Source organism: Mastomys coucha, unplaced genomic scaffold, assembly GCF_008632895.1.
Source record: "Mastomys coucha isolate ucsf_1 unplaced genomic scaffold, UCSF_Mcou_1 pScaffold12, whole genome shotgun sequence".
Classification (NCBI taxonomy): domain Eukaryota; kingdom Metazoa; phylum Chordata; class Mammalia; order Rodentia; family Muridae; genus Mastomys; species Mastomys coucha.
The window spans coordinates 36,744,610-36,755,923 of record NW_022196894.1 but is presented as its reverse complement, the minus strand read 5'-3'; the positions used below and the strand labels follow the sequence as shown (position 1 = coordinate 36,755,923).

The 11,314-nt window shown below is 41.5% G+C and overlaps 1 protein-coding gene and 1 long non-coding RNA gene across 4 annotated transcripts in view; one reads left to right on the top strand and one right to left on the bottom strand.

Annotated features, from left to right (window-relative positions):
* Positions 1–6,291, bottom strand: part of LOC116085909 — a 23,228-nt gene extending 16,937 nt beyond the window's left edge. Inside the window, exon 1 of the long non-coding RNA XR_004116745.1 lies at positions 6,121–6,291. This is a non-coding gene — a long non-coding RNA (uncharacterized LOC116085909). The remainder of the gene's footprint in view (positions 1–6,120) is intronic.
* The window catches only part of Tex55 (testis expressed 55), a 22,878-nt gene continuing 17,832 nt past the window's right edge, over positions 6,269–11,314 (top strand). Inside the window, exons 1-2 of one of the 3 annotated variants that reach the window (XM_031363883.1) lie at positions 6,269–7,258; positions 8,101–8,241. In XM_031363883.1, coding sequence (XP_031219743.1) covers positions 6,365–7,258; positions 8,101–8,241 — 1,035 coding nt within the window. In that variant the 5' untranslated portion in view covers positions 6,269–6,364. Of the gene's footprint in view, positions 7,263–8,100; positions 8,242–11,314 lie in introns of those variants that run through there. The other 2 variants (XM_031363882.1, XM_031363884.1) reach the window with 2 other exon arrangements.

Sequence of the window (11,314 nt, the reverse complement as noted above, 5' to 3'; positions counted from 1 at the left end):
GCATCTATAACCACAAATATATACATGGCTGAGAAGAACCCCTCCATGACATATTAGAGTCAAGACGTCAAATACAAATCCAAGAAACAATATCAAAGGGGGAAAGTCCCAACTCACCTGCAAAGACAAGCACATCAGAACAACCTCATCTGTCCAAAATGAGGAAAGAAAGGAATTGTATACTTCAAGCCTCGGAACAAACACCTTCCGATCATTATTGCTACATCTAGCAAGGCTACCTATTAAAACTGATGTTGAAATGAGGACATTTCAAGATGGGCACAAACTAAGTCCTGGCAACCAAGTGTAGAACTTCTGAAAACTCTTAAATGAATACTTTATGCAGAGGAAGAAAGACAGTTTCCATCATGAGAGCCCAGGAAAGAATAAGGAATCATAAGGAAAGGATCATAGGGAATGGATCAATAAGGGGAGAAAGGAAGGAATCCATTGTGCCTAACACAGTGAAACAGCAGAACCCTAATACACACAGGAGAGAAAGAAGAGAAGAAACAAGTCAACCAACCATAAAAGCCACCAGTAAAGACTCAGGAGCTCCTAAACATCTCTCAACAATAACCACAAATATGAATGGCTGTGGTGGTTTGAATGAGAATGGACCATACAGGCTCGTACATTTGAATATTTGGTTCCCAGTTGTTGGAACTCTTTAGGAAGGATTAGGATATGTGGGCTGGCTGGAGGAATTGTGTCACTGGGGTGGGTTTTGAAGGCTTCAAAATCCCATGCCATTCCCAGCCCCCTCTCCTCCCTCTCTCCCTCCCTCTCGCCCTCCCTCATTCCTTCCTTCCCTCTTTCTTTCTTTCTTTCCCTCCCTCCCTCTCTCTTTTCCTATTTGATGATGAGGATATAAGCTCTCAGCTATTGTTTCAGCACCATGCCCGTCTGCCTGCTGCCATGTTCCCTCTGGGACTATGGACTCTAACTCTCTAGAACTGTGAGTCCAAATGTTTCCTTTGTAAGTTGCCTCAGTCATCATGTTATGTCACAGCAATAGAAAAACTAACTGAGACATTGGCCTCTGCATACCACCAAAGACTGGTTAACTGGACTGAAAACTATATCCAGCCCTCTGCTGTTCCCTAGAAACACATATCAGTTTTCTACTGAGATGGAGAGTCAAAGGACGAGAACAATCTCTCAATAATATGGACACTGAACATAGGTTGGCATGACTGCTGTGATATCTGATGAAGACTTCAAATCAAAACTAGTCAAAACATTATGAACCAACCAGTACCTTCAGAGCTCCCAGGGACTAAACCACCAACCAAAGAGTATACATTGAGGGACCCATGGCTCCAGCCGCATATGTAACAGAGGATGGCCTTGTTGGTCATCAGTGGGAAGAGAGGCCCTTGATCCTGTGAAGGCTCAATGCCCTAGTGTAGAGGAATGCCAGGACCAGGAAGCGGGAGTGGATGGGTTGGTGAGCAGGGGAAGGGGGGAATGGGGAAGGGGATAGGGGGTTTTTTGGAGGTGAAACCAGGAAAGAGGATAACATTTGAAATGTAAATAAAGAAAATATATAATAAAAAAACTAACCAAAAGATAAAAAAGCTCACTGAATAGAAAGAGGTAACAACTTATCTTGAAAATATAACTGCAAATCATAGGCATTAATCTCTCCTCTAGCCCACCACCTAGCTGAGGTAGTGAAAGAGTGCCACGCACACTTTGCGTGACAGCAGTTTATGAGGCAAAAGCTTCATGGAAGCTAGTCTCCTGCATTATCTCCTGGCATCCCTAACTCAGAGGTAGCCCATATATGTCCTTGCGAACTCACGTGCTAGGTGCCCACCAAGATATGATTTATTAATAACTAGACAAAATTGGACATTGTTCTCTGACCTTTACCATTGTTCCAACATCTTAGCCAAACCCTGGCTTGGAATGTTACCCATCCAGACTAATTGCCTTCGGCATTGTGGGTAGGGCATTGAAGTTTACAGAATGGAAGACTTATCCCAGGGCAAGGTCAAGTAAAAATCCTCATTCTCAGTCACGGACTGCAGCTGAACCACTCCTAGGAATTAGCAAGAGACAGTCTCTACTAGCCCAGAAGATTAGCATAGTGGGCGTTTTACTAAGGATGGGCGGGACCTTGAGCTGAGTGTGTGTGTGAGACAGTGTGCAGCAGTCAACATTGAGCATTCAAGACTCGAGATTCGAGCCTCTACCCTCCTGGCTGGCGCACCTGCCAGCCCCCTGGGACTCCAGCCTGACCCATGTGGGCCCGAGTGTGTTCATAGCACCGCCCCGGGGGTGCTGCACCAGTCCTGAGAAGATGGCTGCTGTTTTAGACCCAGTGTGTTTTAGATGGCCTCAGAGGTACCCTGACCACTGAGCTGCCAGATTTTTCATTTCTCTTTTGTAATGACTGTAAAAGTCTGATGCCATTTTTGAGAAATACATTCAGATCCTGTACTTCCTTGTGTTGTGTCTGCCATTATTTCTTTGCCAATGCCTTGCCGACCTGCACCAGGACCTGTGGGTTGAGGGAGGCCTAGACTGGCCAGCCTGTGGCAGAAGAGAAAAGTAAATTATGATGTGGAGGAAATGGATCTGTTCAGCAATAGTTCTTTAGGGGCAAGTTCCATCTTCTTTGGCAGCAGTTCAGTCCCCACAGCAAACACCAAATATGACTTAGCAGCAGCAGACCAGTTCTGTAGGAAGGCAGACACCATTCATGAACCAGCACCCGTAGTTCAATCCTGAAGAAACTGCAAGGATCCCAACCTGTGTGAGGTAAGGCCTCAAAAACAGCAGGCTGCTACAGGAACCTCAACCTCACCAGCAGTTCTTGGATGAGTTTCTCTCAAGGGCAGCATTAAAACAAGTTGAGCTCAACAACTCTATGTAATGCGAACCAATACATGCATATTGTTACCAAAGAATAGTGAGTCAGAGCAAACCAAACCAATGCTCAGTGCTCATTTTCCACTGTCTGTGAGGTCATATTTATACTCCTCCTTTCTGGGTCCTTTCATATGTTTGCTATATCAAACCACCCTTTCAGCTGGGCAATGGTGGCGCACTCGTTAAAATAGATCCTTAACAAGTAACATGATTGAAGGACTAATAGTCTCCCATCTAAAAGCAACCAGGTGAATTCAATACAAAATTGTACCAAATCTTCAACAATGTGCTAACATATATGAACTCAAGACTATGGAAGCATGCCAGGGCCCACACAGGTTCAAACCAGATGTTGTCCCACCATTGAGATGAGAAAATGAACATAAGCTCCCGTCTCTAAGCAAGAAGCTATCTCCAATTGACATCTGCTTATAAAGGAAAATTCAAGATTCTCCAGTGGAGTATTACTGGGTATACTAACCACACTTAAGGGCAGCCTTCCTATCCAGCAGTAGATGACCCACACAAAACAAGCTCAATGATATTGTTGGAGTCTTTTTTTTTTTTTTTAAATCTCATATTGCTTTGTTTAGACATATTCTGTCTTACTGGTCTTTTGCTTGTATAGGATAGTTTCTGGTTTTGTGTTTTTATGATGTGTTTCTTGTGTCTTTTCTTTGTTTTTTTTTTTTAAATTCTGGTTTATTTGAGGGTTTATTTGTTTTCAAAAGAACAGTAGATAAAAAGCATGGAGTTGGGGGAGTAGGGAGGATCTATGGGGAATTGGAGGAGAAGAAACTAATCAGAATATATTGTATAAAATATATTTTCATTTAAAAATATATTGATAAGCAAGAAAGCATTAATACAAATTCTTCTCAAACTTCTCTGTTAAAAAGGAAATAAAAACTTCCACACTACATTTACAAAGCCAGTACTGTCCTAGTACCCAAATCAGATAAAGATACAATGAAATTAAAAACAATAACCATTAAGCCAATCTCCCAATGAATTTTAACAAAAAAAAAAAAAATTCCCCAAAGCATCCTTGTATGTCTCAAGACCACAGTAAAATGGTGGTGGATTATAACCTACTTGAGTTCATCCCAGGGATGCAGGAGTGATTCAACACATGCATATTAATAACAGCAGTTCATAGTACAGCAGTTCATAGTACAGCAGTGCACAGGTGGTATGAGTTTAAATTTTAATTGTAATCCCTGATAACCACTAATAAAAAAATTGGAGTCACAAAAGGAACAAAATAGAGGATTAGTATGATAATGCATCAAAAGAATCAACATAATTACAGTAACAGAGCAATTAAGGTTATGACAGTCCATATTCCTCACCCATGATCAATTTAAACATAAAATGGAATAAACTCTTCCAATGAAAGAAAGTTTGTCAGAATACACTTCAGAAAAACTGATCCAATTGTATTCTGTCTACCATAGACTTTTCTTAGTTCTATTACTGCAAAGTGTTGAAAGGGAAGGTGTCTGAAAGACACATAGTACAAACTGTGAGTAAAGTGCTTGCTTTGTTAATATCGGACAAAAGAAAATAAAGCTTAGGCCATAAACTGTTACAATAGACAAGTATTTTACACACTGATAAGACTGTAAACTAAATACAAAGATAGAGGAATAGTAAATCTTACATTATTTGTTTTATGGAGTTTTGTTGGCTTCAAAACATGAAATAATCTAACAGATTCGAAGGAGGAGAAGCAATTTTACAAAAGCAGTTGGGGAATCTCAATATCTTACTTTCAGTAACAGACAGAATATTTAAACTGGTCAACAAGCAACTGATGGTCATGAACAATATAAGGAAAGAACCACTTAATCCAGGAAAACCATTCTGCCCAACAAGAGCAGACACACACTCTTCTCGTGGCCCATTTCTTTAGACCACGGAATGTTAGGATACAAAGAAAGCCTCTGACCATGTCATGCAAAGACTCCTCTCAGGACAGGATTAATCAAGAAAAGTTGAAAACTCATGAGCGTTTCTAGACACTTTGCCAATGCAGAATTCCTAAGGGACACGAGAAAGTACTTTGAGATGGGTAAGAACAGAACACAGCACACAAGAAAGCTATGGGATGTGGTAAGAACAGGAGCAAAGAAAGATGTCTGGTTACGAATATCTGTACTTCAAAAGAAAGATCTCAGATCAATAATCATCTTGTATTGCATATACATGCCTATAGATATGACATATGTAGGGATGTATTAATGAAAGGTATCTTTAATATTGAAGAAATGTTTTATTTATGGTCGTTTTGCTATAATGGTTATATTTAAATGGAAAATCAGAGATACAGACTAATACCTTTTGGAAGATGCAAGTTATAAAGAAAGTTTATCACCTATCTATGCTAAACATGGCATCCGTTTCTTTCATATGGATCTTAAATATATATGGCAGACTATAAATTTTCGTTCATCAAACACTTTGGGGACCCCTACTCTGTATTAGGCACTTGTTCATACATGGCTTTATCTCAGTGTTCCTGAAGTTCCCTTTCTGATCCTGAATATATGGAGCTGGCCCACTCCCTACACAGATTGACCCCAACTATTGGCCTTTAAACTTTAAATCTCTTCTCTAATTGCTCAATGCAATTAAACTTAGGGTAATAGATTGTCTGACCTCACATGTGCATTATGTAAGGTTAACTTCAGAGGAGGGGTCCAAATCTTAAAACCTGCTGGCCACTGACCACCACTACCAAGTGCAACTTCTCTATTTGTCAAACTCTCTCTTCTGTTACGTGCCCACACAATGAAACTTGGTTTGGCCTTCTCTCCCTAACACTGTTTCTGCTGTGAGACAACTGGACAGGATGGCTGTAGAAACTGTTCTCACTGGATCTTCCTGTTGTTACTTCAGCCATAGATCATCCATCTAACTCAGCAAGAAAAGGTCTCACATGTCACATAGCATGACAGTAACAAGGCAAAGTCTGACCCTAAAGCAGTGATAATTTAATTTAATGACAATAGTAGCCTAACTTCTCAAGTGTGGGACCCTCATGTTGTTGGTGTGGGAGTTAATGGTTCCTGAGAGAGCTTAGTCCCCACACTTGCTGAACCTGCCTAGAAAACAAGACAAAACAAATAAACAGAGAACAATACAAAGAGAAGAACATCTCTAGGCACCAGCGAAAACCATGAGGCCTCATTGCTGGGCCGTGATGGAGAATCCAGATTGCCCGCCTGTGGGATTCACCTCTTGTCCGGAGACTGTGTCCTAGCTCTTGCTAGAACTAGAGTAGTCCATGAGCAGTCTTCCATTGTGACAGTGATTGTTGCCAAGTCATCAGCCAGATTCATCTACCTACTTTGGGCTGCCACAGCAGAAGTGGAACAAAGCCCAACAGAATCACAAGGTCTTGGAAGGTTGCCTAGACAACCAAGCCCAGGCCCCACCCACAGTGCCTGGCAACTAAGGCCAGTCAGAGGTGCAGCAGAAAATGGCTGAGCCTCCAGATGAATCCTTGAACCATGAAAGCACAGCCCAGACCCCAGATAACCAAAAGACCAACACAGAAGGAGCAGGCCAGGCCCTTCGCAAAGGTTCTGGGGTTGGATCATCCGAGCCAACATCCGGCCAAGCTGCTAATGCAGGTTCTAGACAGACTGACCGAAGGACTTCTGAAGAGGCAGAACGAAGATCTTCTCAGCCAACCGAGCACAGATTGTCTGGCCATGCAGAGAGGAAAACATCTCAGCAGGCGGAGCGTAGACTATCGGAGAGAAGAACTTCACAGCCACCTAATCAGCAACTTCTCAGCCTCTCAGAGAGGAAAAACTCTGAGAAGATAGATGGCCAAGTATCTTTGCCATCTAGTAGGAAAGCTTCTGAGCAGACTGACCGAAAATCTTTGGAACAGGATGACCTGATTTCATCAGACGACGCTGACTACTTATCAGAAAAGAGTCAACAACAAGAAAACAAGCAAGCTAGGTACTCGACTGATGACTTGAGTGATCAACACAGACTTAGTGAGGTTATGGAAAAGGACTATGCCCAAGTTAAACATACAACAGAAAAACAGGCTGGCTACCGCTCCTACTACAAAACCCTTGCCCACGCTGAGAGCCAATCCTTAACTGATATCCAAGACAACATAAAAGCTGATGAAAGAATACAGCCTTGCACATTTGAAAATAGAGAAACAGAGCTCCTATCCAAAGTTTCAGCTACAGAGGAAACAGAAAGTTCAACCACTATCCAAGGCTACACCACACACGATACTGAATTAACTGCCGAGACCCAATCCTCGCACGAAAAACTTCCCTACATCACAACCAAAGTGTACTATTCCTCCAGTCCAGAAAAAATTCAAACCACAGAATACACTTCTGTAGGTAAAAGGGATGTGTTGGGAGGTTGGAAGCCAAGACAGGACCTGTGAGGTTGAGAATGAAATTACCCAATAGAAAGATTTACGCTAAAGCAGAGATGAGAATAAACCCATATAACTAACACATGCAACCAGTAGGTCTCAGGAAGGACATAACACAAAAGAGATGTGTTGCCTCCTACTTGTCCTCCGGCCACTCAGGAAGGATCAGTAAGCCAGGATTTAGGAAACCCATGTTTCTGGTTCTACTACTATGTACCACTAAATCACTTCCTACCCTGGGGTTCTATCATAGCAAGGGAATTTGAAGGAAACTGGATGTGAGAGAAAGTATTTTAAATTTAAGTACTTTAAGTAGAAAGCACTACTTTAAGTAGAAAAACTGAAGGTATCCTCCCTCCAAGTTTTGAGGTGTTTTGTAGTACTTAAGGATGAGTTGAGTCTCTCAAAGAACAGGCCCTGAGGGTCTGTAGGCAGTGGCCACTAGAGAAGATGACATTTTCTTCACTGGTGTAGCCATTGGCACCTTAAAGTTCCTCTCTCTCTCCCTCTCTCTCTCTCTCTCTCTCTCTCTCTCTCTCTCTCCCTCCCTCCCTCCCTCCCTCTTTCTCTCCCTCCCTCTCTCTCTCTCTCTCTCTCTCTCTCACACACACACACACACACAAGATGAAAGCAGTATAACCAGTATCTTTCTTAATTCTTGGTATGAAATCTTAATTCTTGGTGTTAAATTTCATCAAATCTAGAACCGATTGATAACAGCAAAAAAAAAAATGTGCTATTTTTAGATCAATTTAAAAATAAATTAATAAGTCTTTTGGGGAAAAATATTTCAATTTCAGGATGTCTCTACAGAACGTGAGCAAAAGAGGAGTTCTCAAAGATCCAGTTACAGGCAGCGGTTCCCTCCGCTCGTTTTTGATGACCCCTATCAGATTGCACTCCACTACATGGAGAAGCACAATATTCTTCAGATATTCCAGGTAAAGCTCTTAATTTTTACCTTTCTTCTTGGTTGTGGGTTGTGGTAGAAGAGATTTGCCGAACAGGGTGAGGGCAGGGCGAGAGAACACAGTCTTTTTCAGATATTAGTGTTGTAGGTTGTGTTCATGATGTTCTCTATGATGTTTTCTCCCAAAAAAGAAGTAACTGAAAAACACCAATGACACCATGAGGTTACACCATCGAGGGCATCGGAGGCCATGGAGAGTGGTTGCTGGAAAATAATTTGACCAGTAATTAAAGTTTTAGTTTTAGATAAGTTTGTAAGAAAAAAAATCAGTGAAAAGGATAATTAAGGGGCTTTCTAGACCAGGGTCTTCAAAAGGAGACCATTCTCAGGACCACCTGAGTGAAGGCAACCCTCTTTAGAAGAAAGTGGTAGAGTACAACCTCCACCCAGTTGCTGTGTTCATAAATCTCACTGATCCAGGGATTTGAAGTCGAGCTTCCTTTAAAGATAGTTCCTCAGCAGAATGGAACTATGAGAGATTATTGCAGCTCTAACATGTTGGGCTTTGTTCTGGGTATCTTTCTTTCTTTCTTTCTTTCTTTTTTTTTTTTTTTTTTTTTTTTTTGGTTTTTCGAGACAGGGTTTCTCTGTGTAGCCCTGGCTGTCCTGGAACTCACTCTGTAGACCATGCTGGCCTCAAACTCAGAAATCAGCCTGCCTCTGCATCCCAAGTGCTGGGATTAAAGGTGTGCGCCACCAATGCACAGATCCATCTATAACAGTGTATGTATGAAGTAACTGTTTGAGACAGAGACAGATGTAAAGTTAGAGGAGTTTACCTCAAATGATAGCATGCAAACTAGGAAAGTTTGAAGCAAGGTATAGACTACTGGTTCATTGCCTGTTGTCAGTGACCCTTTGGGGGGAGTCTAATGACTCACAAAGGTCATCTAAGACCAACATCAAACACCGATATTCACATCATGATGCGTAACAAAAGCAAAATTACAGTTAAGTAGAAACCAAGATAAGTATATGCTTGGGGGTCACCACAACACGAGGAACTTTGTTAAAGGGTTGCAGCATTAGGAAGGTTGAGAACTACTGATATAGAGAAAAGAGCAAATACCACACCCCATTGGCTCTACCACTCAAGTTCTAAGTTGGCCACATCTTTGTGAGTTGGGGGATTTTACTTAGCTTCCATGGCTCTCAGATTCCATGTATAAAATAGAGATTTTAAAATATCAATTTTATTAGCCCTGCTTTTTGATGTTTCCTTCTTAAACTTCTCTTTTTGGTTGGGACAGCTAGGTTTCTGCCTTTAATCAAAGAACTAGTGGGTGATAAATGGAAGGTGGAAATGTATTTAAAAAGTCAGGGTTTGGGGGCTATCACGGTAGCTCAGTGGCTTGCCTTTTGATCTAAAAAGCCTGATAATCTGAGTTCAAGCTCCAAAGCCCAAGTAAAGGTGGAAGGCGAGAACTGACTCTGTGAAGCTGTCCCTAACCTCTGCACACGTGCCGAGGTACACATGCACACACATGCATGCACGTACACACTAATAATAAATTTAAATTTTTTAAAAGGTTGGTTACTCTATAATTTTTCAAATTACATAAAAATAATGCTTATGAGTGCATTGTGATATTAAAGAAAATAAATGATCAAATGTGTATATTGTTTAATGAAAATATATAAGAAGGTGCCGGTGATGTAGCGTAGTAAGAAGATGCTTGCCTCACAGGCATAAATTCTACAGCACTATACAATTAATTGATTAAATAAGATTTCCAAGTATATATTGGATACAGAATTGAACAACATAGGTAAAGTAAGCCTGAATATGTTATTGAATATAATATTCCTGAAATTTATCTAACTGTTATTACCTGCAAATGAGAGCTTTGTTTGCTTTTTTATATTTTGAGTTATTCAATAACAGCAAAAAGTATGGAAGTCAGTCTCACAGTCTGATATATCTTTTCTCATTTAATTCTAAACCTAAATATAAATCACAAGGTTCTCAGAAGACGATGGAAAGCTCCCATGTTTTCTATTTCTATTCAAAAGGCCATTCTTTGATTCTTTTTTTGAGCAATTAATTTATTAATTGATCATCTAGTGATTATCACAGATCTCACAACACTCTAAACTTTCCTACCACCTATTTGGTCTTGGAAACAACCAAAAAATGCATTGCTACTTATTAAAATTTGATCCCTCTAAATTTGATCTTAATTTGCCTGATTTCATTCAAAGAAAGAAAGGGGCTGGAGAGATGGCTCCGTGGTTAAGAGTGCTGACTACTCTTGCCGAGGACTGGGGTTCAATTCCCAGAACCCACATAGCAACTCACAACTGTCTGTACCTCCAAGATCTGACACCCTTACACTGCCATACAAGTGTAATGCACATAAAATAAGAATAAATACATCATTAAAGAAGTAAGGAAGAAAGGAGGAAGGATAGAAAGAAGGAAGGAAGGATGGAACAAAAGGATGGAAGGATGGAAGGAAAGGAAGAAAGGATAGAACAAAAGGAAGGACAGAGGGGGAGTGTTCCTTCCGGTCTGTCTGGGCTGGGGTCCAGAGCAGACCTTGGGCGCAAGCCCCACAGCCAGTCCCACAACACCCAGAGGAAGCTCCACTCCCAGGCGCTATGACACACCCAGGATCAGAGGTGAGGAGGAACCAACATCTGTCTCAACACTGGGAGTAACTGGGACCAGAGGGACTAGGCACACAGGAACTCCGCCAGCCCAGTGACTTGGGTTCCTTCTGGTCTGTCTGGGTTGGTGTCCTGAGTAGACCTTGGGCCCAAGCTCTGCAGCCAGTCCCACAACACACAGAGAAAGCCCCACTCCCAGGTGATCTAACAAGCCCAGGATCACAGGATCCAAAAAATCACAGGATCACAGAGATAGCTCGACTCTGTGGAGTTCTGACAGAATTAAGATCACAGGAAGGACAGGCTCCAGTCAGATTTAGCAAGGGCAGGTAGCACTAGAGATAACCTGATGGCGGAGGGCAAGCATAAGAAAATAAACACAAACCAAGGTCACTTGGCATCATCAGAACCCAATTCTCCCACCATAGCAAGTC